Source organism: Ceratotherium simum, chromosome 25, assembly GCF_057802395.1.
Source record: "Ceratotherium simum simum isolate JZ-2026a chromosome 25, ASM5780239v1, whole genome shotgun sequence".
NCBI lineage: Eukaryota > Metazoa > Chordata > Mammalia > Perissodactyla > Rhinocerotidae > Ceratotherium > Ceratotherium simum.
Window position 1 is genome coordinate 12,063,766 of NC_141924.1, and position 27,605 is coordinate 12,091,370.

The 27,605-nt window shown below is 58.1% G+C and overlaps 1 protein-coding gene across 1 annotated transcript; it reads right to left on the reverse strand.

The window, feature by feature from the left end:
• Window positions 1–967: 967 nt before the first annotated feature.
• Window positions 968–27,605, reverse strand: MICALL1 (MICAL like 1). Its single transcript, XM_087448930.1, has 16 exons — window positions 27,176–27,605; window positions 22,753–22,801; window positions 22,118–22,259; window positions 18,046–18,134; window positions 16,869–17,011; window positions 14,964–15,406; window positions 13,613–13,670; window positions 12,352–12,728; window positions 10,123–10,538; window positions 7,746–7,877; window positions 6,674–6,800; window positions 6,479–6,569; window positions 6,250–6,323; window positions 3,705–3,819; window positions 3,480–3,526; window positions 968–2,398 (listed from the first exon to the last, which is right to left on the reverse strand). The coding sequence occupies exons 1-16, from the start codon at window positions 27,319–27,321 to the stop codon at window positions 2,277–2,279; spliced, it is 2,571 nt and encodes an 856-aa protein (XP_087305056.1). The 5' UTR covers window positions 27,322–27,605; the 3' UTR covers window positions 968–2,276.

The window sequence follows — 27,605 nt, forward strand, 5'->3', positions numbered from 1 at the left end:
GCTGCTGAGGAGACATCTGACCACAACAGCAGCCCCTGGGGCCTGGCAGACAGTACACGGCAGTCCCCACGTCTTCTGACAACCACGAGCCCTCCGTTTTCTGGTATTCTGTTATTTTCCCATCCCCATAAATCAAAATATTTTGGAAATTTCAACCATCTCTGCCACCAGGAGGGATTCATATAATCCCCCAGGCCACATGACCCAAGTTTTGGTTTGCAGAATAAACATACCCCTGCAGCCTCAAACAGATAAGCAGAGAGGGCCAGATCAGAGGCTGGCTCAGGAACATTCCATCAGGAGGCTGTGTCCACAAACTCTCCAGAACCTGAGGGCAGGGGGCGCAGCATGGTGAGGACAGCCATCCTCTACCTCAAAGACCCCAACACATGGCCCAGAGGCAGCAAAATGGAGAACACCAGGACAAATTCAGCCCACCCGTGACAACACTGCCTACCCTTGATTTAAATTCAGACTAGTTGCCAATGTTTACAAATCACACACACACAATCTGGATTTCTAGCTTCTTTTGAAAAATGGAAAGATCTGGCAACACTGGGCCCGCATCCCCATAGGCTACAGTTGACTTAAGTGAGGAAGAACTTCCCCCTCTAGTTGTAGCATAGACACCCCAGTTCACCCCAGTCCCCACCACCCGAGTCTCCTGACACCTAGACAGCCTGACGGAGCCATCCCTCAGGTTCCACCCAGCCCAGTTCATGTGTGTTACTTGCTGGGCCCCTGAGAGGCTCTGGAGTGGGTGACCCCAGTTCCAGGTCAACAGGCACGTTTGGAAGGAAACTGACTGCCAGAGGCTACACAGGTGTGGGAGCCACCGCTCCCTGCAGAGGAAGGGGGTCCTGCCCAGTGGTAGGCAGTGAGGCCAAGGCCCCCGATGGCCCTCCTGGGCAACCAGAGATGCCCGGCCACAAGGCGCGGTGGAGGCAAGGAAGGAGGCAGACCTGGCTGAGGGAAAAGCACCCTGAGGCTGCAGGGCAGGCAGCTGAGGTTGTCTCCATTTATTGTCGGTGAGGAAAACCCCGCGAGTTAATAGAGTGCGATCTTTCCCGAGAGGTGTGCTGAGGCGAGGGGCCCTGGAGGCCCCCAGAAATAGCTTATAGCAACAGTGCTTCGACCAAGAGCTGCTGGACACATTCCCGGGGGGAAAGGCGCTGTCCCCTCAGCTCCTCCTCTCCCACAGCCATCCCAGTGGGGGAGTGGCCGTCAGTCCTTTGGTGGCAACAAGTCGGGAGAGAACAAACAACAGACAGGTGTGAGGAGACAATAGGCCCCCCATCCCCGAGCCCTGGGGTGGTGAGGACAAGCCTAAATGAGGGGCCAGACTACAGTGTGTTAAAGAGCCAGGATTAGCACCTACATGAAGCACGGCCCCTCAGCTGATCAGGAACCAGAACTATAGCTGGGGGCCTGCCACCCAGAGGCCCTCTCTGGGGGACTCAGCACAAGGGCACCCACCCACCCAGCACGCCATCACAGTCCCGTGTCCTGGGACGTGAGGTCTTGTTCCTATGGAACCAGAGGAGGTGAGGCAGGCACCTCCTAGAATGTGCAAGGACAGAGGAAGGGTTCTGTCCATCAGGCCTCTTCGTGTCTGAGGACACAGTGACTAACTCAAACTTAATCAGCGACTTCATAAATAGAGCTCCTGAGTGCAGAGAAACAGACTCAGGGCCACCTGCCCTAGAAAGGAAGGCAGGGACTCAGAGGCAGGGCTGGGGCAGGAAGAAGCCAATGCAACCAAGCCCTGCTTGCTGGCCTGCCAAGGGGGCAGAACCCTAGAGGCAGGAGACCAGGCCAGAGGCCAACCAAGGACAGACCTCGCGCCTTGGAGGACCTTCGGGTCAGGACTTTGCCAGCTAAGAATCCCGTCTGGATGTGGGAAGAGGGAAGAGGGACCAAGGAGCTGTCCATCACAGCAGGGGCTGGGCAGGACGAGGGGCAGCTGTGCTCGGCTGCTGCTGCCCCCTGGACTCAGGACCCTGCCTGCTCCTTGGGTCAGTCACAGCATCTGGAGTCGTCAGAACCAGGCTGGGCAGGGCTGAGCCTCAGCTGCCTGTGGCTCAGAGAAGAGGGAAGAAAACTTTGGCCCAGACCAGCCAGAGGACCCTGAGGAGGGAGAGGCCACCCAAAGGCTCCCTCCCCGTAAGTCATCTTTCCTCTCGACTGATCCTGAAGGGAAGCAGGTGCCCCCCGGCAAGCACAGCCCGGGATCCAAGACAGGACGGGTGGGAGTCCCCGGCTGGCGGCCCTCGCTGTTAGCTCTTGTCCCCGGGGGACTTGCTCTTGGTATCACGCTTGTTTCCTAGCAGCTTCAGCACCTTCATGGTCTTGAACTTCCCCTTCTTCTTGCCCTCGGGTTCAGCCTCCTTCTGGAACTCTGGAGAGCAGAAAGGGGAGCCCATCAGGGCAGGCCGGGGGCAGAAATGAAGGCCTGGGAGTGCCAGCCGGCGGGCTGGGCCCGGGTCCACCACCTCCTCTTGTGGAAGCTCGGGCATCACTTCACCTTTCTGAGCCTCTGGTTCTTGCCTATGGGATGGGAACCACACCCTCTCCCAGGGTTCCGGCAAGGACCCGGAGATAAACGGATTTCCCATTCTGGGAAACAATCTGGGAACTCTGAAGCGTGGCATAAATTTATCTTTAAAAGGCTCCATTCTCCTAGGCTGGGGCTCACAGCTCCGTGGGTTACAACACAAACACTGACTGTCAGAGTTAGAAGAAACCTCAGAAATCATCTGTCCTAGCCCCTAATTTTATAGACAAGGAAAATGTGGGTTTTGAAACGGACTAACCCCAACTGAGCTCTCTGCAGGGGCCAGGCCTGGGGCTAAGTGCTTTACACACATTATCCCAGCAGTCCTCACTCAACACACGCCTGAGGGGGGTGCCCCTATCACCCCCGTTCTGCAGACAAGGACAGTGCGGCCTAGAGGGTGACGTGGCTGGCTCAAAGTCACCCAGCTGGTAAGCGCCAGGGCTGGGGCTGGAATCCTAGCAGTCTGACTGGAGTCCAGACTTAACCATAAAGCCACAGAATGAGTCATGGGTGGAGCCAAGATTAAGCCCAGGTCTCCTGACTCCCATCCAGTGCTCTTTGAACCAGTCCAGGCACTATCTTGTCCCCGGCAGGCACTGCTGTTTGAGCCCGCAGACCCCTCCAAGACCAGCAGCAGATCTCAAAGAGGAACACAGAGCCCAAGGCAAACCACCCTGGGAGAGTGCTCCCCATGAATCACAGTCCTCCCTGTGGGGACCAGGGCATCCCACGCCCACCTTCCCAGCCCCGGCCACGGCCTTCTTGGCTGTAGACTGGCCTGCCCTGCCACACACGTCCTTCCCAGCAAAACAGAAGCTGGGAGCTTGCACACACTATCCCTGCAGCGCCCACTCCAACCCTCTGTTCAACCTGCCCCCACCCTCCAGGAGTTCAAGTGGACCAGAGCCCCAAGAGGCCTCACCTTTCTTCCTGATCATGGCTTCCAACATCTTGTCCTCCTCTTCCTCCCTGAAACGAGAAAGGGAAGCTGAGTGTCCCACAGGAAGAAGGACCTTCCAGCCTCTGAGTACACACCGAGTTGAACAAGGGTGCACTGGGATCGCTGGCAGTGACTGCAGGGCTGGCCGAGCATGCTCTGGGCCCCTCCCCCGAGGACCCCAGGGGAGCCCCTCCCCAGCCATGTCACCTCTGCCGGTCCTCGTCCAGGCAGTTGACAATGGCGTTGCGCTGCTCGATGAGGGTCACAAGCTCCTGCATCAGCACCTTCTCGCGGCCCCGGTCCTCCTCTGTCCAGTCCTTTTCTGCCCAAGGAGAAAGTTGTTGGGAGTGTGAGTGATGCAGAAACCCTCCTGTCTTCAGGAAGCCAGAAACCAGTGCCTAAGTGCTAAGGGGGCTGCGGGCCAGGCCCGGGCTAGATCCTAGAGGATAGGAAGGAGGGGCCCAGATGGGTGGGGATTGCAAGTTTTTGGAGAAATGAAGGTTGTTACAGAAGAGACCAAGGACACTAGGCTGCCTCCCAAAAAACCCTTCCAGGGGCCTTGGGAGGACCAGCACAACACGCGTCCTGAGAACAGAGACCAGCAGTGCCAAAGAGTTTCCTCCTTCTGTTTCACAAAGGTGAAACCCACCTGTTCAACAAAGGTTCACTAGGTGGGTTTTGGAGGAGGCAGGATTTGGCTGGGCCTACTCAGAGCCTCCAAAGGCGGCTAGCCGGAGTGGGGCAGGGGTGGGGAGATAACAGGGACCCCAGGGGTCCACATGCAGGAGAAGCAACATGACCCAAGTGGCATACTGGGGCATTCATCTAACGCTATGAAGGAGAGCAGACTAGAGGGGACCCTGGGGGCAGGGAGCCCAGCCAGGTGTCCCTGATGTCTCATACACCTGCTGCCCCTCCAGCCTCCTCTCAAGAACTCGAGCCTTCCCACAGGACCACCCTCGGGGGCCCACCTGCACCTTGTATTCCTCTCACCAAGCCCACAGGCTCCCGGCGGCCTTCCCTGTCAACATCTGCCACCACAGGCCTCCCCATCTCAGAATAAACATCCCGAGGCCCCCTCAGCCATGCCCCAACCCCCTCTGCCTCACCTTGCCAAAACTCAGGAACAGGTAGCCCAGCATAGTTCTGGGGACAGCATGGGCTTCAGAGTCACCACCCCAGTTCACAACCTACTCTGTCACTTTCCAAATCTGGGGCCTGGGTAAGTTATGTCCCCAGTCCAGGATATGCTGGCACCACACAGAGGCCTAGAGAAGCAACACAATAAGCCCAGGACCAGGGGCCGGCCCCGTGGCGTAGCGGTTAAATGTGTGCGTTCTGCTGGTGGCGGCCAGGGTTCCGATCCCGGACACGCACCGATACACCACTTGTCAGGCCATGCTGTGGTGGTGTCCCATATAAAGTGGAGGAAGATGGGCACGGATGTTAGCTCAGGGCTGATCTTCCTCACAAAAAATAAAAAATTAAAAAAAAATAAGCCCAGGGCCAGGCTGGCCTGGGGTACACGGGTGCTGCGCCCACTCTGGCCACCAGGTGGCACTGCGGCTCCCTCTGAGTAACTGCCACGCCCCCAGCCTCCAGGAGATCTGGGAGTGACTCATAGATGGCAGCAGAAGTTTGGGACATTCTGTGGTTTCCCCAGGGACACTCCGGCCTCCCAAGTTCCCCAGGCAATAAAGAAACAGGGCCACTGTCCCAGCGGCAGGAGGGCTGTGTGCACAGGGACAGACCTGTCAGAGACATGGATGGAAGCCCAGCTCCACCACCAGTGGGCAAGACTCCACCTCTCTGGGTCTCCATTTCCTCATCTGTTAAATGGGAACAACGATGCCCACCACCTGGGCCACAGGAAGTGGTCAAGAGCCCTGGCCCCCGGCTCTGGACACTCCACAGTCTGCGGCTTACTCCATGTCATGGCCACAGACCCCAGCTCAGCCACGTAATAACCATCAACCATACCATCTGCCCCTCAGAAGACACAGCGTTTCCACATCCACTATCTCCTCGTCCCAAGGATACCCTACAGGGTGGGTACCTTCATCCCGTCTTACACGTGAAGCCACTGGGTCTCAGTGAGGCTAAGAAACCTGCCCAACCTCCCCTGGCCTCCCTCCCCAGCACGTTAGCACCACAACACAGGACTGTGACTCCACTCGTCCCTCCCGCTGCCCCTCCACCATTCAGAGCTCGTCCGTCCCTCCCTCCCAGAGTCATTCTGAGCCATGCTGTGCAGGTGGTCCTTCCACCTCTCCCCCACCTCCCCACACCGGTTAGGTCCTGCCATGCTCTGACCTGATGGCCGTGAGCCCAGAGCTGCCTCTGGACAGGCATCACTGTCACCCACTCATCCGGGGCAGCCCTGGGCCCTGAACCCCTCTGCACTGAGGACCTGCCGACCCACATGTTCCAGGAGAGGGGGTGGCCAAAACGGGCTGGTCTGCTCCTGGGCCTGGTGCTCTCTGCGAGCCCGTCATCCCTGACACCACGTGTGTCCACACCCGCACCCTGGCCACGCTGTTCTCTCTCCTGCCATGGCTCGAGCCTATTTATCACCCATTACGACCCAGACGGCATCTCCTGGCCCTCTCCTCTGGCCCTGTTCCCCAAGTCTGCCTGTGCATCCTCATCAGGGCTCTGTCTGTCCGTCCACTCTGCAGCCTAGAGAAGAACGGGGCCCACTCCTCCGGGCCAGCAGGCCCTGGGGCAGAGGAGTGCACGTGGCTGCACTCACCTGGCTTATTGAGAAGGCACCGCAGCTCATACTCCACGTCGGCCTGGCGCTGCTCCAGGTGCTGCTGCTTGAAGCTAGAGGGTGGGAACAAGCCGACTATGAATTCTGTCCCATGCGCGGCTGCCCTGCCCTGTGCTGTCAGTGATGGGGGAAGACGGGAAAGATTCTCTGTTCTAAGATCCCGGATTCCCAGGAGGGGAGCAGGGGGCCGGGGGGAGGGAGGACTCACACATAGATGAGCTCCGACTCCCGCCGCACCAGCAGGTGCTTCTCGTGGATGAGCTTGAACCAGTCCACCAGCATGTCGTCCTCACGGCCCTCTGGAAGCCAGATGCCCACTGAGGCCAGGGTGGGCAGCAGTTCCCGCCCTCAAAGGAGCCGCCCCTAAGTCCCACCCTGCAGGCCCTCCCAGCAGCTCCCTCACCGTTTGCCCCGCCACGCAGCTTCTCCTCCAGCAGAACCCCACGGTGTTCCAGGGCATCCAGCTGGCGCTCGATGGTGTCCATCTCTCCGTAGATGTCCTCCTCGGGGATGTACTGGTCAGCCTGGACCTGCCCGACAACGCCCTGGTCACCTGAAGAACAGCCCACCTCTCCCACCTGCCTGCTGCTAGGAGCTTTGCCATTTCTCCGGCCAGCACTGGCCACCACAGGCCCAGGGCCCTGGCTCTGTCCCAAACCCCAGTGTGGCCAGATGCAGGATCCCAGTGTGGGGCAGAACTGGTTTGGGGATAACCTCCATGCCCTTGGCCACAGCGCTGACAGGCACACCCAGAGGGAGGCACAACTTCCTGTCTCGCATGGCAATCCCTCCCACTTCTCTGCCACTCCAGAAATGACAACACAATGTGAGCAAGTGACCCTATTAGAGAAACTTGAGAACACGCTAATCTGTTTAACTAGAAGTATATCATGTGAGCACTTTGATCCTTGAACTATTGCTAGTAACATGTTCAATGCACCACCCACTGCTCTTGCTGGAGAACAGCTGATCTAGGGCCGGCCCGGTGGCTTAGCGGTTAAGTGCGCGCGCTCCGCTACTGGTGGCCTGGGTTCGGATCCCGGGCACGCACCGACGCACCGCTTCTCCGGCCATGCTGAGGCCACGTCCCACATACAGCAACTAGAAGGATGTGCAACTATGACATACAACTATCTACTGGGGCTTTGGGGCGGGGGGGGCGACAAAAAAAAGGAGGAGGATTGGCAATAGATGTTAGCTCAGAGCTGGTCTTCCTCAGCAAAAAAAAGAGGAGGATTAGCACGGATGTTAGCTCAGGGCTGATCTCCCTCACAAAAAAAAAAAAGAACAGCTGATCTAATCGAAATCCCCCCCACAGCTGCGAATTAAACCTTCCAGCTGGGCCACCCAAGTGCCCCCTCTCCGACATCTGAGGGCAGCTGCCCAGACAGCCCATTCTCTCGAGAGTCCTGAGCCTAAGGCTGCGAAGGGCAGAGGCCCAGGCAGCTGGGCATCTGCGAGCTCCCAGCCAGTACCTTGCGCTTGATGAGAGGGAAGCCGTGTCCTGGGGCAGGCGGCCTCGCTGGCTTGGATCCCTTGGTGACCTTTGTGGTTGGGGATGCTGTGGGTGATGCCTTCCGGTTAAAAGGATTCTCCTTGCAGGAAGACTACAGGCAGGGAGACATGACAGAGGATAAGCCTGGGGACGGGGCAGTTAGACCTCAGCAGCCTGGATCATGTGGGACTATGGAAAACAGGCCTGGAGCTCAGGGCAGGAGGACTTGCCTTCAGAGGAGGAAGGCCCAGGCAGAGAGCATCTCCCAGAATTCAGTCTCTGATGCACTTAGCCATTCAACAAACACTCCATGTCTGAGCACCTCCCATGTGCGGTGGCTGCACCGGATACTCATACATTCTTATTTAGTTCTCACAACCACTTGGCAGGTGGGTATTGTAATGCCCATTTTACAGCTGAGTAAACTCAAGTTCAGAGAGGTTAAGTAATTGGCTCAAAGTCAGGCACTTCCCAAGGGCCCAAGCGAGGGTGAGAATCTGTTTCAGGGCTGGGGCAGCCATCCAGCCTTGGGGGCAGTGGTCAGAAGTTTAGGGCCAGACAGAGCTATAGTGGCTCATTCAGGACTCACAACCACCTTTTCCCAGCAGAGACTCTCAGGCTCAGAGAGGTGAAGCTCTTTGCCTAGCATCGCCCAGCCAGAAAGTGTGACAGCAGGGATCCTACCTTCCATCCAGCCAGCAGATGGAGAAGGAGGGTAGCTCCCTCCTGCCCAGGAAAGACCCCTATCCTCTGCTGCCCCCCCTCCATGCACCCAGAGCCCTACATCTTTCTGTCCCTCTGGGGAGACCCCTGCCCTCTCTGAGGCCAGCACAGCCAGGCAGCCCCAGCCCTGGGACAGGGCCCTGCCCACGACATGGGCAATGCCAACATCTTCCAACCACTCTGCCCAGCTCATTGGAAACAGAGGCCTCACTGGAGACCGGCGACTGCTCCCAGGAGTGTAGACCGCGCTTTCTCCCAGCAGCAGGCAGAGGCAGGATGGAGCCCTGGTCACTGCACCACCAGCGCAGCCCAGGGAGAGACTCCTTCAGGTTGGTAGTTGCTGGGATTTCTGAAGCAGGGTGAGTGCAGGGCCAGAGTCCGGCATGGCAGGGAGACAGAGTGTGGTTCACCCAGGGCAGCACCCAACCAAGACCCCTGTTTCCTGCCCCCACTGCCTCTGGGATTCTGTCCTAATCCTGGGGTTAGGGTGGGGGATGGGGGCGCCCAGAAGGAAGCCCACTTGGGGCTCGCACCCTCCTTCCACAATCACACCCCGAGGGGCCCAGCAGGACCAAAGAGCCCAAGCCCCAAGCCCCTCAAGGGTTTTCATCAGCCTTTTCTCAGCTACAGAACTTCAAACCAACCTGTCACACAGCCCAGGACAGGAAACAAGTGTTTAAAGGGAACTGCCTGAAGGGAGGGGTTGTCCAAAGTCAGCCCCCTGCCCCACCTCCCACCACCAAGGAACCCTGGGCCTCCTCAGAGCAGCCTGAGGCCCAGAGAGGGTGAGACCTCCTCAAGGTCACACAGCAGTGGGGTAGCAGAGCTGGACAGGAGGCTGTTGCCCAGGCCAGGGAAGGTTAAATGTCTCAAAGGCGTATGGGTAGGGGCTGGACCGACAACTCAGCCCCCTCCCCAGACTTATCCTCTGTCAGGTGGGTCAAAGCACGACTACAGCTGCCCCATGTGAGCTGTCCTGCCACCCTCCACCCAGGGCTGGATGAGCCTTGGGCCCTCAGAGGGCTGTAGAGCGCTGGGCAAAAGTGGACGATCAGAACCTGGTGGCCCAAAGGGGCTATGGCTGCAAGAGAGGCCCCTCGGGAACCAGGTGCCCAGAGGAATGTCCTGAGCCCTGGTGACCCCCAGCTCTTGACATGCGACTGAGAAACAAGTGCGCAAACAGTCCACAAAGGTCATCTGGAAAACGAGCTCCCTGGGATGGGCGCCCAGCCGGACCATCCTCGTGCCCACTCCACGGGCAAGGCAGGCCTGGGAGGGGGCCTCCGGCATACACGGGGCCTCAGTGGATGCAAGTGTGGACAGAAGGATGTGCACATGCAGGGTGGCTGGGAGAATGGGTCCCAAATGGGCACATGCACGGGAGAGGCAGGCAACCAGGTGCCTGGATGCATCAATTCACGGAGGGCCGGGGGTGGACAGGTGAGTAGAAGGATAGGAGGTCTGGCTGATGGACGGAAGGATGTGCCTCAATGGATGGAGCAGTGAAAGGGTACATGTATACAGCCAAGGTCAGTCAAGAGGTCAGAGGCCAGCAAAGATGGAAGGCCCTAGACATTCCTGCCCTGAGAGCAGACCCCCATCCACAGACAGGACAGCAGGGGTGAGGCACTCACCTTTACCTGGAGCTGCGGGGACGAGGTTCCAGGGGAAGGCACAGGGCTCTTGTCTCCAACCAACAAGAGAGGGGTGGGGGCAGCGCCACTGCGGGGCTTGGCTGGCTGGGGACCCAGGCTGCCCCTAGCATTGGGGGCAAGGCCAGGGCTGGCTTGCGGCGTCCGGTCCACACTGGGCTGTACCAGCTCCCCAGAGGAGGACAGGGAGGAGTTGGTGGAGAGGCTGGCAGAGGTCCCAGGAGTGCCGGGGGCATGGACAGCAGGGTCTGAGGAGCTCTTGGGCACGACTGGTGGCTCCAGAAGCTCCCCAGCAGGGGTCTGGCTGGAGCCCTCGGACGACAGACTCTCCACGCTGAGGGCTGGCGACGGGGTAGCCGAGGGCGGCTCCGAGTGGGAGAGGCGGGAGGTGTGGAGAGCTGTACAAACAGATGCGCAGTGAGCACCACGCGAGGGGGCACAGTTAGGGCTTCCGGCCTCACCTAATACACTCCACTCTCAATAGGGCTGCAGGTGGCCCTGAAACCCAAGTCCTTCCATGTCCACACGAGGCCAGGGCCCAGAGAACAGCAAATGCACGACAGGTCCTTAGTGGACAAACCATCAAAATCCACCCCGTGCTCTCTGGGCTCTGGCGTGCCACCTCGTGGCACATGGAGTCCTGTGTGTCCTTACCAGCCCTCACCCCCTCATCCACCGTGGTGCTGCCTCCACTTCCCCTCCAGGTCTCACCTGACCCAAAGCAGAGCCGAATTTAAAAGGCAAATCTGCCAGGGGAGGGGAGGGCAGGCAAAATCAAGGTTGGCCTCTCTGTCTCTGACCCCAGAACGGAGGTGGGAGGGAGGGCACAGGGGAAGGAGGAGCGGGCAGCCCTGCAGTGGCCAGCTCTGGGCCAGGACTGCCTGCACCACTTTATTTTTTTTATTTTTATTATTTTTTTTGTGAGGAAGATCAGCCCTGAGCTAACATTCATGCTCATCCTCCTCTTTTTGCTGAGGAAGACCGGCTCTGAGCTAACATCCATTGCCAATCCTCCTCCTTTTCTTTTCCCCAAAGCCCCAGTAGATAGTTGTATGTCATGGTTGCACGTCCTTCTAGTTGCTGTATGTGGGACGCGGCCTCAGCACGGCTGGAGAAGCGGTGCGTGGGTGCGCGCCCAGGATCCGAACCCGGGCCGCCAGTAGCGGAGCGCACGCACTTAACCGCTAAGCCACGGGGCCGGCCCTGCCTGCACCACCTTAATCTTCACGCGGATGACAGACACCATGGTTCAAAGTATCGCCATCTGCGTTTTCCAGATGAGGCAACAGACTCAGAGAGCAGAAGGCATGTGCCCCAGCACCGGCTGGGACTGAACACAGCCGTGTCTGACTCAGAGCTCATCCCAGCAGCTACATGCCGCACACGCCCACCACCTCCACTCGGCCGACCACGCTCAGCTGGAGGGTCCCGGGGCTCCAGCAGGGGCCGGAGCATGGACCCCGGACCCCTGAGCACCTGCCTCTGGTCATCTCTGACATGCTCTTGGCCCACTGTCTGAGGGGCTCCTCAGAGGTCTCAGAGGCAGCCGGACCCCAGCTGTGGTGGAAGGTGACCAGGCCCAGGGCTCAAGAAGATTGCAAGACACTGAGAGCCAAAAATACAACGTGCCTGGATGAGAGGGAGTGCTGGGCGGAGGGAGGACGCGCCCTGGAGCTGGCCCACCATCACCAGCTTCCAGACGGAGAGACAGGACGGACACGGAAGGAACTGCTCACAGGCACTATGCCTGTGTCACACACAGCCAGGCCAGAGCCCGGGGCGCCCGGCAATGGGGGACAGTGACGAGACAGGCAGGATTTGAGCTAACCCCTGCCACGTACTTTCTGCGAGCTCAACTCTGCAAAGCACTTCACCAAATAATGCATTTAATTCTCACAACAGCCCTGTGAATGGGTTATGTGGGGTTAAGAGTATGAAGTCTGGAGCCTGGGTTCAAATCCTGCCTCCGATGCTTAAGTGCTGTGAGGCCTTGGGCAAATCATTTACCCTCTCTGTGCCTCAGCTTCCTCACCTGCAAAATGGGGGTAGGAAACCTACCTCACAGGTTTGCTCTAGGATTAAATGAGAGGACACACGTGAAACACGTGGCCCTGACCTGGAGGGGATCCCGCTGTACCACATCCCCTTCCCTGGCACTGGGCTGACCCCAGAGTTCTGACTGCCAGGAGAGCTCCCAGGGAGGGCACTCACCGAGTGGGGACGCGCTGGGCGCGCGGGGAGCAGGGCGCTTCTTTGTCTTGGGGCTGCTGGTGGGAGTGATGCCATACCAGGGGTGCAGGGACTTGGGTGTGGACTCAGGGGGGGCCAGGCCAGAGCCAGGGGCCAGGCTGGGTGCAGCGGGGGGCTCCTCCTCCTCCTCCTCCTCAAAGGGGTTGTAGGGCTTGGGCTCTTGGCCAGCCGCCGCCAGGCTCTGTGGGGCCACCTCCTCCACGCCACCATCCTCAACCGGCCTGCTGTCCCGCCTTGGCGGCCGAGGGCTGCTGCTTGGGGGCAGGGGGGCGGGCTTCTTCTTTGGCTCTGCCTGCACCAGCGTGATCCATGGGGGGTCCTTCCTGGGGGCTGGTGTCCTGGAGGGAGGCAAGAAGAGGCAGAAACCATTAGGAGGCAAGGGGGGCATTGTCCTTCTCTGGACAGTTCTGAGTCCATTCCAGAGGGGGAGGATGAGAAACTAAGCCCTTCTCCTCTCCCACCCCCAGTCCAGGCAGGCCAGTCTGGGCCCAAGGCTGAAATGGACTGTTACAGTCACATCCCAACTGGGCCCCTAGATGCCCAGAGAGGGTGAACCTTCACATCACACAGCCCCCTTAGCCCAGCCCAGGAAAAGACTCATAAGGGCTCCCTGTGTGACATTGAGACAGTCACCTGCCCTCTCTGTATCAGTCTCCCGCCCCTGAAATGGGGACAAGATAATCCCTGCCTCACAAGGTCACTGTAAGGCCTGGCACAGAGCGTGTGCTCACTGAGCCTTAGCCACTATTACGGCTGTGCCCACCTCTCTCCCTCACGGACCACGGGGAAGCACGGCTCCCAAACCTTAGCTGGAAATATATGACCTCGCCTGGGATGCAGGGTTCCAGGGGTGGAGGATCTGAGCCAGGTATACAGCTGAGCTTTTCTGGGTCTTTCTATACTCTGCTGCTAATTCTCACAACTCCATGAGCGAGGCCTAGGTCTCTCACGTTACAGAGGCAGCAGAGGCTAGAGAGGTGAAGGGACTCCAGAGATGGCCGTCTCCACCAGGCACTGCTGCCCACAGGAGCAGGGATCCCAGGGGAACCACAAGGAACGAGATGTGGGCACAGTGCCCCACCCAGAGACAAGCCCTGCCCGTTCTCGGGAGGGTGTGCTGGTGGGTCACGTGTTCACAGGAAGCCTTGCCCGCCCTCCCCAGGCCCCAGGGGAACCCGTTCCAACCACCAGGGCCTTGAAAGCCTCTCAGGGCCCAATGTACCTCTCTGACAGCTTGGGCGTCCCTCTTGGCTTGGGGACGGGGGGTTCGTGCAGCTTTCCTAGATGGGAAAGGAGAGTGAGACAGGCCTTCATGGGCAGCTGGGCTGGGCAGCAGAGCGGGGCACCCAGGGAGCCAGCCAGAGTGCCTGCCTCACCACCAAGGATGCCCTTCCTTCCTGCCTGGCAGGTCATGGCCTCCAGGTGGCCTTGGCAACCTCACCTGCACCCTGGCACTCCCCAGCCCAGCACTCAGGGAGATTAGATAAGCACTGAGAGTGACAGGTAGAGAAGGTCACAGGGACAAGGCCAGGACACCTGGAGACCCCATCTGCATTTCAGATGAGAAGGGGGAACCCAAGTGCCCCTAAGACATTTTCCCAGTGTGGACAGGAAACATTGTCTCAACTCAGCCCCACTGTCACCTCCTCCTGGAAGCCTCCCCTGACTCCCAAGTGTCCTCCATGAATCCTACAAGAGCCTCTGCATCCCCCATCTTTGAACAGACTTTTACATCCTACCAAAATCCCTGCATCTATGCCTGTCTCCACGAGACTGGCAGCGCCTCGAAGGCACAAATAGGTCTGAACAGTATCTCTAACCCCAGTGCCCAGCTCAGGGCTGGGCCTCCTTGAGCGCGGAACAGAACTGAGCAAGTCCCAGAGGGAGAGCCTGGGAGCGTCTCTCCCCCAGGTCCCCACTGATCACTGATAAGGTTGCCCAGCACATCTCAGGTTACAAGGAGCCTTGTTTCCATGAGCTCATGGAAGCCCGGGTAGGTCATCTGGGAAGGTCTTGCAATGAGAGGCTGGGGCAGGGTCTCCACTACAGTTTAGACCAGGCTGGAGAGCCCTCAGAGGCCCACCTGAGCAGGAACACATCCTCACCTGTCCCCTGTCCCCAGCCCCTGAACTCTCCCTGCCAGACATCCAGACAAAGCCAAGCACATGGGCTGGGCACAGGAGGTGAGGTCACCTGGAGTGTGCACGCAGACTGGCCAGGACACACACAGTCCCAGAGACACTCGGGACACAGGCACTCACGGTGTGCACTCACTATACACCCCAAAACTGAAGCATACGAGACAGACACAAAAGAACAGCCTGACACACAGAATGGGCCAGCTGGGCAGGGACCTGTGTCTGTTTTACTCGAGCTGCCCCCCAGCATGGAGAACAGAGCATGGCACGGAGAGGTCGCAGCAACTATTTGTTGCACGAGGTAATAACCTCAGAAACACTAATCACAGCACACACAGGCACAGAGTGTGGCCCCACGAACGCTCCCAGTGCACGTGGACACTTAAAACGCCAGACACCCCCGCGAGCACCCAGCCCCGCTGGACTCTTGCTCACCATTCACCAGGCCACTGCTGCCACTCTGCTCCAAGTTCTCATGCTGCAGACTGGACCGGGGCCGGGGCGTGGGGGGTGTCGGGGCTGTGTTCTCCGAGGCCTTCCTGGGGGCAGGCGTGGGGCGGCTGGCCGGGGGGCTGGCCAGCTCCTGGGGTTTGCCAGGAACCGGGGGCTTGGTGGGGATCTGGGGCCGGGCCTCAGGGCTGGCCTTGGGCGTGTCCACCTTAACCCCTGCAGCCGCATGAGGGCAAGGACTGTCTCCCTCCACATCCTTGGCTTCTTCTGCAAGTTGCTGCTGCTTTGGCTGTCGAGGGGGCCCGAGCTTGGCCCCTGGCCACCTAGCCAGGCCCCGCCTGGCGCAGTGCTCCGCACACACAAAGGTGCCCTCCTCGGGCCCACTCCTGTAAGCTCCAGGGAGCAGGGTGCTGGAGCACTGCTGACACCTGCCAGGGAGAACAGGGGTGGGGGGTATTCAACTTGGCCAGACAACCCGGCCCAGGTGCTGGCTACCCCTCCTCCAGCAGCCCAGGCTGTTCCCTCCCTCCCCTCTTCCCAACTGCCAGCCTGGATCCTGTCTCAATACCCTGGGCTTCCCAGAGGAAAAGGAAAATGGTAACCATCAGAGTCACAGCAGAACAATAAAACTAAGTGAAACCAGCAACATGCATTGTGAAACATGCCCCCAGTGTGTGCTGCAGGAGGAAGTGAAGGGCCCCCCAGAGGTAGCATCCAGTGCGGACTGCACTCATCAGGGGCTCAGGAAATCGACTTGGTTTTCAACCAACCAGGGTTTTTTTGTTGTATTTATGAAATAGAATAAAATACAATATATCAGAGTGGATCACACTTGTTTTACGAAACTCTAATTCCAGTGTGCATCTATTTATAGAAGTTTTATTTCAGGGATATATTTACAACTGGTCAGAGTGTCAAATGTATTTCTTACTGGGAGTCACTGTAAAAAGGGTTTAAAACACTGCCTGGTGGCCAGACATGACCGTGTCAGCGTAATGGTTCCCTGCTCAAGAATTTTCCCCATGACACCTCAGCTCTGCCATCAGGTCCCTGGGTTCCAGATCCAGCCACCACACACACAAACACACCCTCACAAACACACGCTCACTAAACCACGATCAAATGCATGTTGTAACTCTCAGTCCCTGGCTTCCCTTGACTATTCAATTTTGTTTACTGATTTCTTTTTGGTAACATAGAAAGTGTTCATACCTTTTCTAAGTTATTTGTATTTTCTTTTCTTTTCTTTCTTTCTTTCTTTTTTTTTTTTTTTGGTGAGGAAAATTGGCCCTGAGCTAACATCTATTGCCAATCTTCCTCTTTTTGCTGAGGAAAATTTGCCCTGAGCTAACATCTGTGCCCATCTTCCTCTACTTTGTATATGGGACGCCGCCACAGCATGGCTTGACAGGGGTGTGTAGGTCCGCACCCCGGATCCGAACCCATAAACCCCGGGCCACTGAAGTGAAGTATGCAAACTTAACCACCACGCCACCGGGCAGGCCCAGTTATTTGTATTTTCTTTGCCTCATATTCCATTTTCTTTAAACTTCACTTCCCCTGGGAACCACACACTGAAAGCAAGACGTTATCGTGATTTTTTTTTTAAATCCTTTCTTTTTTCAACAGCTTTTAAAGCACCTTCTGCTCCTTGAACACCATCAGGTAGTCCAGTGCTGAAGGAAGAACCCCTGAGCTCCAGCCCCGTTTCTGTCTCTCATTATGTGACTGAGCAAGGCTTCTCCCCTCACTAGGCCTTAGTTTGCTCATCAGTAAAATGGAGATAAGCAAGATGCTCCAGCATGAAGAACCTGGCAAGGTGCCTGGCACACTGTGGCGCTGAATCCGCGGGTGCTCCCTCCCTTCCCCCAGGCTCCCCCGGCCACTCACCGGAAGCAGTGCCGGTGGTACAGCTTGCCCTCGGCCAGGTAACGCTGCACCAGGTGCACATGCTGCTGGCAGGCCGCGCATGTGCTGCTGGGGGTCCGGTGGGCGCCCTGCTCTGACAGGCTGCTGGGGGAGAGCTCCTCACCCTGCAGGGAACGGGGTGGGCAGATGGGGAGCAGAAGTGCGGTCACCAGTCCCCCTGTTCAAGAACACTCCTCCCCAATCCTCCTCAGGCCACTGTCCCCCAAGGTGGTAATGTGCTTCATCAGAGCCCCGGAGGAGTGGAGGATGGGAGATTGTCACCATTTGGCAAAGGAGGAAACTGAAGCCCAGAGAGGGGGAGAGACTTGCTCAAGGTCACTGAGTCAGGATGGAAACAAAATTCCTGACTCACAGTTTCTGGGACCCTCACCCCAGAAAGGCAGCTCCTGGCTACATAACCCTTTGCCTCGGCTGCTCTTGCCCCTCTCCCATCCCCACAAGTGGCCCCTGACGGGTCACTGTCCAATTAGGCCCACCTCATCTGCCTTCTCTGCCACCCCTCCTAGAGCTGCAGCAGATTTAAATCCCAGTTCCTCTACTTCTAAGCACCGTGACCTTGAGCAAGCTGCTGGCTCTCTGGGCCTTGGTTCCCACCTGTAACCCATCTCAGCCCCGTGCACGCTCACTGTGCAGCCCCCTGCCCGGGCTCCCTGGCCCTCAGGAGCTCCTGCAGCAATGAGCAGATGGGGGCCAGGTGGGAAAAGCTCTTTGCACACTGGGAAGTGCTGTCCAGATGTGAAGGGCTGGGTTACCCCCTAAGCATCATGGAGCAGGGGACTGGCAGTGTGGCCCCCACATCCCCAGCTGAGAGCCCTTGGACAAATGACCAAACCTCTCTGAGCCTCAGTTTTCTCATCTGTATATCAGGGCACGTAATACGGACATCCAGGGTTGCTGAGAGGATTAAACACAATCACGCTGGGAAGTTAAAGCTCTGTCTCAACAGGAGTCAGGGGGGCTGTGTTATACGGTGTTGTGGACTGCCCCACGCCCCCTTCCCAGGCCTGTATCTCCTGACCCTGCCCCCTGCCCTGGCCTAGGAAACTCTACATCCAAAGCCAACAGGAAAAGGACTGAGAACACCCTCTGAACAGCTGTCCCCCAAGCCCGCCCCTGCCCGCCCCAGGCATCTGCCTACCTGAGCCGTGTTTCCTGGTTCCGTTGGAGTAGGTGTTTCGGATGGCAGGGAAGAGGGTGCCAGGTCCTTTCTGGGTGCTGAGACACCAGCTGTCAAGAGACAGGAAAGAGACCTTGAGGCAGCTGGGAACGCTGGGGTCCCAGGAGGCCCCACCCTGGCCTATGACTGGAGCTCCGCAGCCATCACCTTTGGGCAGCCCACCCAACGCAGGGGGAGCAGAGCAGCTCCCGCTTCACACGGGCCAGGGATGCCTCCACTTCCAAGCTAAGTGCCGAGGGCAAGCAACTTCACCTCGCTGAGCCTCCACAGGGGGGACAGTGACTGCGCAGGGCAGTGTGAGCAACGAGGCAACAGCACCATCACAGAACTCACAGCGCCCTGAACGTGGCAGGACGGGCAGCTTCCTCCCACCAGGGTAAGGGGTTGGAGGGAAGGAAAAGAAAGGAACCACACGTGCTGGCCTGATGGTTCAGGAAGATGGGCTGGCTCCCTGGGGCCACAGGAGCTGCCTATGCCCCAGGGGGCACTCGCACCAGAGGAAACACAGCCCCCAACTGGGTGTCCTCTGAGACTCCCTCCATCATTACTGCAGTAAATATTCACCAAGCACCTCCTCTGTACCCAGTGATTAAAATAAAACCCCCAAATTCAGAAAACTGTACACCAAAAAAAGGGTTTTACTATGATAATTTATTTATTTTTGTTTGTTTGTTTGTGAGGAAGATCAGCCCTGAGCTAACATACATGCTAATCCTGCTCTTTTTGCTGAGGAAGACCAGCTCTGAGCTAACATCTATTGCCAATCTTCCTCTTTTTTTTTCCCCAAAGCCCCAGTAGATAGCTGTATGTCATAGTTGCACATCCTTCTAGTTGCTGTATGTGGGACGCGGCCTCAGCATGGCCGGAGAAGCGGTGCGTCGGTGCGCGCCCGGGATCCGAACCTGGGCCAGCAGTAGCAGAGCGCGCACGCTTAACCGCTAAGCCATGGGGCCGGCCCCTACTATGATAATTTAAAAAATAAAATCCAAGTTCCTTACTGTGGTCTAAAAGAGCGTTTACCAAACTTTGGGTCACAAGCCATTAATGGGCCCCGAAATCAATTCAGTGGATTGCAACCAGCACATTTAAAAGATCAAACAGACTAGAAAATATGTGCCCGCATCACATGAGGGGAAGGCTTGTTTCCTGAAACTTGTTTCAGTTACATACGTGTGCGTGAACTTGGACTGTGACGGGAAACGTATTTCTTACCGTGAGTCACGGTCAAAGATTTTGGAAGCCCAGCAGCCTAATCAAGTCCCACTCCCCTCGCCCCCTCTGTCCTCATCTCCCCCTTCCCCTCACTTCCCTGAAGCACACGGACCCCCTGCTGCCCCCTTGCCTGGAACATTCCTCCCCAGATCTTCACATGGCCTCCTTCTTCTCCCTGTTCAAGGCTTAGCTCAAATGTCACCTCCTCAGAGAAGCCCTCCCTGACCACTTACCTAGAGTAGCCACTTCCTCCTCCCACTGCTCTTCATCCCAATACCTTATTTTGTTTCCTTCACAGGACTCACCTGAAGTTATATTACTTATGACTTTGTTCTCTCTCCCTCCCCCATCCATCAGACTGCAGCTCTGTCTGTTCTCAGCAATCTCCCCAGCACCCAGCACAGTGCCTGGCACACAGTAGGGGTTCAATGAATATTTGTTAAATAATTTGTCAGGTGCAGGGGCTACGTAGCTGTGAACTAGACAGAGATGGATTGCAGGGGAAGAGAGAGGAGAATTCAAGATATTAAGACCAGGGGCTCACGTGTTCACCACTGGGCAGGGGCTACAAGAGCACCCGGAGTATATCAGGGCAGGCTGCTTGGAGGAGGCAAATGTGAAGATGAGAGAATGAGTAGAAAAGAATGTGCCAGGGGTGGGAGGGGAGGAACAGAAAATGGAGTTTGGGGCCGGAGGACCACCAAGAAGAAAGGCTTAGCAGTGGGCCGGCCCTGTGGCTTGGCGGTTAGGCGCGCGTGCTCCGCTGCTGGCGGCCCGGGTTCGGATCCCGGGCGCGCACCGACGCGCCGCTTCTCCGGCCAGGCTGGGGCCGCGTCCCACGCACAGCAACTGGAAGGATGTGCAGCTATGACATACAACTATCTACTGGGGCTTTGGGGGAAAAATAAATAAATAAATAAAATCTTTAAAAAAAAAAAAAGAAAGGCTTAGCAGTGAAGTAATATGGTGTGTTCAAAGAAGCACAATGTACACCTGAAATTTACACGATGTTATAAGCCAATGTGACCTCAAGAAAATAATTAAAAAAAAAAAGGAAGCAGATGAAATTTAGGACGACTGTGGTGGGGGCGACTGTGGTGCGGGCAGGGAGTGCTCAAGCTAAGTGGGGAGAGGCCCTCAGGGGCCCCACTAAGAAGCTGGACTTGGGGCCGGCCCGGTGGTTCAAGTGGTTAAGTGTACACGCTCCACTTTGGCAGCCCATGGTTTGTGAGTTCAGATCCTGGGCGCGCACTGACACACTGCTTGTCACACCATGCTGTGGCGGCGTCTCATATAAAGCAGAGGAAGATGGGCACAGATGTTAGCTCAGGGCCAATCTTCCTCGGCAAAAAAAGAGGAGGATTGGGGCCGGCCCCGTGGCTTAGCGGTTAAGTGTGCGCGCTCCGCTGCTGGCGGCCCGGTTCAATCCCGGGCGCGCACCGACGCACCGCTTCTCCGGCCATGCTGAGGCCGCGTCCCACATACAGCAACTAGAAGGATGTGCAGCTATGACATACAACTATCTACTGGGGCTTTGGGGGAATAAATAAATAAATAAAATTATAAAAAATAAATAAATAAATAAAATACACATGAGGGGCCGGCCCCGTGGCATAGCGGTTAAGTGCGCGCGCTCCACCGCTGGCAGCCCGGGTTCGGATCCCAGGCGCACACCGATGCACCGCTTGTCAGGCCATGCTGTGGTGGCCTCCCATATAAAGTGGAGGAAGATGGGCACAGATGTTAGCCCAGGGCCAGTCTTCCTCAGCAAAAAGAGGAGGACTGGCATGGATGTTAGCTCAGGGCTGATCTTCCTCACAAAAAAAAATAAAATACACATGGTGTTATCTATTCAATCATAATATTAATTTATATTGTTATGGGGAAGTAATAAGTTATTTTAATTTTTTTGCTTTTTTCTGTTCTAAATTTTCTATCATAAGCATGTTTTACTTTTAGTAAGGAAAAAAATCCTGACTTCATAGAATACTTTTTTTTGAAGAGATGGGGGAGGGATTGTCCATATGGAGGGCAGAGGCAGGAGGCAGGATTGAAATGGGAGAGGGAAGGGGCAGGGTGCCCTGAGGGACCCCCTCAGGTCCATGGACAGTAGTGACCCAGCACAGCTCAGGACACCTGGATCTCAACCCAGCCTATTTAGTGTTCCTGCTGTGTGACCTTGAGCTTCTTGCTTCCCCTCTCTGGGCCCATCTCTTTTCTGCAGAAGGAGAGGCCCAGTTGCCCCCAGGAGAGATTTCTGCATGGAGATTCTCCAGGCAGGGGGCTCAGTACACCCAGTGACCTGACTCAGAGCAGAGAAGTACCCTTGTAGCCCTCCCACCCCCGCCAACCACCCCTCAGTTCTCCAGCCTCTCAGTACTTAGGCCCTGAGGTCACTTCTGGGGAAGACACTGCACAACAGTCCCACAGGGCCACTTCCCTGCTGGAGGAAAAACCTCAGGGAAGCGTCTGCAAACAGGAAGTGAGGGTGGGTGCCAGAGAGGTGAACTCACACAGCGAATGAACTCGCCCTGCTCTGTGCTCTGACATTATTCTGCTCAGTTACTGCTTCCCGTGTTTGTTGTCTGTCTTCCCCACAGGACTGCGAGCTCCAGAGGGCAGCGAGCTCAGGCACAGCTGCCCCCCAGGCCCAGCACAGTGCAATTTTACTCAATAAATAGTTCAATGAAAGAAGGAATGATCCAGTGAATGAATGACGCCCTGCCTCCCTGGCTGCCTGTTTGCAGCTCAGAAAATAGTAGGACACATCCCCAGCCGGGTCCCCAGGGCCAGCCTCCCTGCAGGGCTGTCCCCCTCTCACCTTGGCCAGGGCTGGCGAAGTGGTTGTAATACTGGGACACGTAGGTCATGATGCTGAGGCAGTCAGGGACACTCATGGAGACCATGTCATTGGGGTCCAGGAGAGCAGGGATCCCCAGCTCCTTCTCAGCCACTTCAAAGGCCTGGGGTGCAGGAGTGGGGGCAAGTGTGGGGGTGGGGGCAGGTGTGGGGGTCGGGGGCAGGTACAGCGGTGGGAGCAGGTATGGGGGCAGGTGCAGGTGTGGGGGCAGGTGCAGGGGTGAGGGCAGGTGTGGGGGTGGAGGCAGAAGCAGCCACAGTGGGAAGAGGAGGAAGAGGCAGGGTTAGTGGATGCCCCTCAGCCTAGGCCCAGCTTCCCTCGGTGGGATGAGGGGGACCAGGGCAGGAGTGACTATAGGCTCCCCTCAGCTCTGGCCCCACATGACGACGTGGAGAAGGGGGAGGCCAGGTGCTCCAGGTACCAGCGGGCCAGAGGGAAGCAGGGGGTGGGCAGAGGAGCCGCCAGGGCCTGAGTGCAAGGCAGCTCCTCAGGGAGCTGGTCCAGGAGCCCCTTGCCTCAGCTCCTGCCCTGCAAGCCCCCTGCCCACTCCCACCCCACACACAGCCTCTTGGGCTTCCACCTGTCTGGGGACTTACCAAACGGTTATTCTCGAAGACATTGTCCTTGGAAAGTGAATCAAAATCTCTGCAAGAGGCAAAGTGGGGGAGGTGCGTTGAGGAGGTGACTGGGGCAGGGGTGTGGAGCAGGAAGGAGCTGAGTGGAGGTGACCTCATCCTAGCCAGCGGGGCCTCAGCAGGGGTGGGGAGGCGTCTGTGGACTGTCGAGGAGGAAACTGAGGCAACAAGCACATGCTAATAGACCAGGGCTGCCAGGCTGGGGCAGAGGATGAGCTCACGGCCCCCGGAGGCATCCAAGAAGAGGCTGGCAATCAGTCGGAAGCGGGGGCTCAAGTCTGAGCTTTCATGTTTAAGATCCCGTCCCTCACTGCAAGCCTGGACACCCTTCCCCAGGAAGCCGTGTCCTGAGTCAGTGGCAAAGACAAAACCAAGACCAGGACTAATGCTTGTAACAACAGGGACGTCCACGGATTGCTGGCACTGTGCTGAGCTCCTGTCTAGAATTGACTTTATTTTCACAGCAACTCTACGTGGCAGGTATCTACCCCATTTTACAGATGAGGCCTGGAGAGGGGAAGCCACCCAGCCCTGAGAATCTACATTTCTGGCCCTTCCACTGCATGTCACAAATCCGGAGAAGCCACACCAACTCGCTGAATCCCCAACCCAGCCCGAAGATGAATGGCTTTTTAATGGGGCCAGGAAAAGAAGAACGAGTCTGAACCAGACTGCAAACCATACATACTCCAGAGCTGCTGGCGCTGAACGACTGGCAGACCCCACTCAGCCACTCCTGGGGCAGCAGTGAAGGGTTTCCCAGTTTCTAAGCTGGGACAGGTGAGAGGCGGCAGGGCCCGCCCCAGGGACCCTGGGAGGGGACAGCTGGCTGGCCTGCTGGCTTTATTTATCCCCCTCTTCCCCCTCCGCACTCCAGGCTGCTGAGTGGCTGACACCAGCGGAGGCGGCCCAGCCTTCTTGCTCGGCAGCCTGCTGGGTGCACCCGCCCGAAGCCTTGCCCATCTATGGCTGAAAACTGCAGCCCTGACTGCCCCACACCGTGGGCCCAGGGGCCGGAGCAGGCAGCATCGCCTCCAAGGTCTGGGTCCCAGGCCCTGCTCCTCCAGGCCAGGCTGTGTGACCTTGGGCAGGTCAGCGATCCTCGTGGCCTTCATTTTCCCATCTGCAGACTGGGAAAAGCTCTAGGACCACTCCCAGGCTGCTGGGGAGGACTGGTCGAGTCCAGGCTTGGCAAAGGGCCGGCCTCACAGACCTAGGGAGTGGGCAAACTGCCCTCCTGCCCTCTACCTTCTCTAGGCAGAGTCCAGGTACAATGAACCGTGGGCAAAGGCAGGAAAGGGTGGCTTGAGAACCTGGAAGGAGGAGCTCCAAGGCTGGGCGGACTGGGGAGGGGAGGTGACCATGTTGGAGCTTCAGCCCCCTTGGCCACCTCTGGCCAGGCTGCTTCCTTCTCCACTCAGCTGGGTCCCTGACTCCCCTCGCTTTGCTACTGCCTGAGTATGACCCTAAGCCAGCTATTTAACCTCTAAACCTCAGCCTCCTGGTCTGTGACACTGTGAACAGGGGGACACCAGCCCAGCTCCCAACAAGGGCTTGTTCTGAGACCAAATGAGACAAAAGCAACTTGTCTCGGCTGTTTATTTCAGTCTCCCCAGCAGTGTTCCTAGAAGGCTGGGGTCACATTTTGTTCACTCTGTGCCCCCAACAGCCTACATAATTCCCGGTACCTAGTAGGCACTCAATAAATGTTTATTGAATGAATAAATGCTGGAAACAATGTGAAAACGATAAAGATTCCCAAGATACTACAGTTTTTCCTCCAGCTTCTTCCTCTGCCCCCACCTCTGTCCCCAATCCACATCGGGGCTTTGGTAACAAATATTTTCTGAGAGTTTTCAAAGGCCAAGGAAGTTCTATTTGGCTCTGGGGGAGATGAAGGGCACAACAATGAAACCCACATGGTCCCTGCCCTCAAGGGAGCTTAAAGATGCCTGGATGGTGGAGCCTGGCAATGAACTAGCCCCCTCAACACTGCAGTAGAACCCCACTCCCAGCAGAGGCAGGACCCTCAGCTCCAGGAGCCTGAAGCACTTTGGAAGATGATTCCTGCCCTCGGCCCCTACCCCGCCCCTACTGTCATGGACATCCTCCCCCCCCATTCGCTGAGGTCCTCTCTCTGCCCTGTGTGGGATGTGGGCCTCAGTTTTTCTCCTGTGAAATGGGCTGACAGCCCAACACTGGCCTGCCTTGCAAATGAATGTCTGGGCGTGATTCTGTATCTCTTCTCGGGGAGGGGGGGGGGGGAGCCACCCTCCACTCCACACCTCCTCCGGCCACATCCCTCCCCTGCTTAAAACCCCATAGCTCCCCGTGGCCCCGTCCACTCTCCTTAGCCAGCAAGAGGCCCTAGGCACTCTGGCCCAGCACGCCTCCTGGCCCTCCCTGCCAGGTGCTATGGGCTCCAGCAGCCCTCGCAGCTGTGTCTCTGCTCGGTGGCCCCCTCTGCCCAGAATGCCCTTCCCTCAGCCCTCACTTGGCTCCTGCTCTCTCCTGGAAGACTACAAGACGCCCTCGGATACAGCACTTTCCACGTGGAATTACCATCACTGCTGTACATCTGTTTCCCCTGTAGCTGTGGGAGACTGTGTGGGCTTCGTCTCTTGGCTGGCTGGTTGCTATCTGCATCACCAGGCACAGTGTCCGCACAGAATAGTAACTTGTCAACACTTGTTGAATAAATGAGGGAATAAGACACTTCCATCATCCCCCTACTGCCTAATAACACTGCTTATAGTAACTAATGTTAATTGAATGCTCATTACCTCATTTAACCCTCACAACGATCCTGTGAGGTAGGTCTTATTATTAACCCCACTTTACAGATGAGGAAACTGATGCCTGAAGGGGTCCAGGATCTACCCAAGGTCGCACACTTAGGACGTGGAGAAGCTGAACGCAAACCAAGCAGCCTGTACTTTGACGCTGACAGGCTCAGGCCCACCACGTGGCTGAGCTTCACACCTTCACGCACTGGCCCTGTCCCCTGCCTCCTGCCTCCCCACCTGCCCCCGCCCAGAACAGAAGACCCCTCGAGGCCTCCACTCCAAGGCATGCATCCAATTCGGGTGCCCTTCTCCTCCCTCCTCAAGCCACTGCTCCTGAGCCCCCTACCCCAGGCCTCTATCAGTGCAGATGTCACACGCCCCACAGCAGGCAGCGGCCCACCTGCGTCTCCACCTCATCTCCTTCACGTCTGCATCCACACCCCCACAACCCTCTCCTCCAGGGCCCAAGACAGCCCCACCCACCACCCAGACCCCGTACCACATGGCACCGTCGAATCCTTGAGACAACCCTCTCCCTCCTTCCTTCCTTCATCAAAGCCCGCCCAGGTGCTGTCTTTGGGGAGCGCAGGTCTCAAGGGGGGCCAGACACACAGAGACTCCAGAGCCTGCTAGGCCGCGGGAGCCCTGTTGGGGGCTGCAGCCAAGGCAGGCAAGGATCATGATTCTTGTCCCCGATTTGGAAGTGCAAGGAACCGCAGGCACCAGATACACTTGCACTCAATGCTTTATGAATGAATGAATGAACCAGGTTCCAGGGCCCACGGCAGAGGGAGCTGAGACAGAAGCTACAAGTCAACGGCTCTGAATAAATTTTCCCATGAGAACCTCACTGGGCAGCCGGGGGCAAGAAGAGGCCATTTCACACCCTGGAGCAGCTGGTTGGTGGCTGCCAGTGGAACCCTATGAGTCTTCCCAAAGCTGCTCCTCCTCAGTTCCACAGAGGATAGCAGGGCAGTGGGGCACACGCCTGGAGAGGCAGGGCTGTGTCCTAATTGGGGGGATCTTTACATCCACTCATCCAACCACTGTTAATGTAGGGTCCTCTGTGCCAGGCACTGTGCTGGTGCTGCGGAGAAAAGATGGCAGCAGGGAACAGAGGAGGGGTTCACAGTACTCAGAGCACGGGGGCCCCAGAGAGGGAACAGGCCTCAATGCCTCACGGGAAAGCGGTGCTCAGTGCGCCCGTTTGAGAGTTTAGTAGGTACAGGAGAGGCCTAGGGTCCCCAAAGAGGGCTCGGTGTCCCGTCAGAGTGAACGCCTTGGGGGGCTCAGAGTTCTTGGGCGGAAATCAGAGCGCAGTGGGCGGGGCCCGGTCCCTCGCGGAGGGACCAGCATGGGGGCGGTTCAGCGCCCAGTGGGCGGGGTCAGAGAGACCTGGTGGGGGAGGGGGCCCGAGTAGGGGGTCTCCGTGACCCGCGAGGCGTTCAAGGCCAGTGGGAGGGTCGGCGTCTGGGTCTCCGGGGGGCGGCGCCTGCCACCGCCCGGGCGCCGCGTCACTGAGGGGGGCGGGGGTCCCCGGCTCGGCCCACGCCGCCCGCCCCGCGCCCGGCGCGCCCGCCCGCCGCCCCGGCACTCACAGCAGGTCGGGCCGGTGCCGGTGCAGGATGGCGCAGAAGGCCAGGCCGTCCCGGAAGGAGCTGCTCAGGTCGCGGATGTCCACGCCGCGGTAGCCCTCGCACTGGCGGCGGCACCAGGCCAGCAGCGCGCCCCGCGGCCCCGCCATGAGCGCGCGGGGCTCGGGCTTCCCCCTCGGGCTTCCGGCTGCGGCCGCGGCCCCGGCTGCAGCTCCGCGCGGCCCTGCCCCGCGCGCTCCGAGCTCCGGGCGCCGACCGCGGGCGGCGGGCGCAGGGCGGGCCGGAGGCGGGGTCGCGGCCTCGGTGTCCGCGCTCGGGCTCCGGCGCCGGGGCCCGGCTCGGCTGCCTGCTCCCAGCCCGGCCCTGCCTGGACCTGCCCCAGCAGCCGCGCCCGCGTGGCCCGGCCCGGCCGGCCACCGCCTACTCACTGCCG

What these genes read in the sequence shown, in the direction of transcription:
- MICALL1 (XM_087448930.1), bottom strand. Translation starts at nt 27,321, where the DNA reads ATGGCGGGGCCGCGGGGCGCGCTGCTGGCCTGGTGCCGCCGCCAGTGC. An exon ending in TACCACCGGCACTGCTTCCG is followed by an intron (nt 15,407 to 16,868) that starts GTGAGTGGCCGG and finishes TCTCCCTGGCAG; the next exon opens with GTGTCAGCAGTGCTCCAGCA. An exon ending in AGCCATGATCAGGAAGAAAG is followed by an intron (nt 2,399 to 3,479) that starts GTGAGGCCTCTT and finishes TCTGCTCTCCAG; the next exon opens with AGTTCCAGAAGGAGGCTGAA.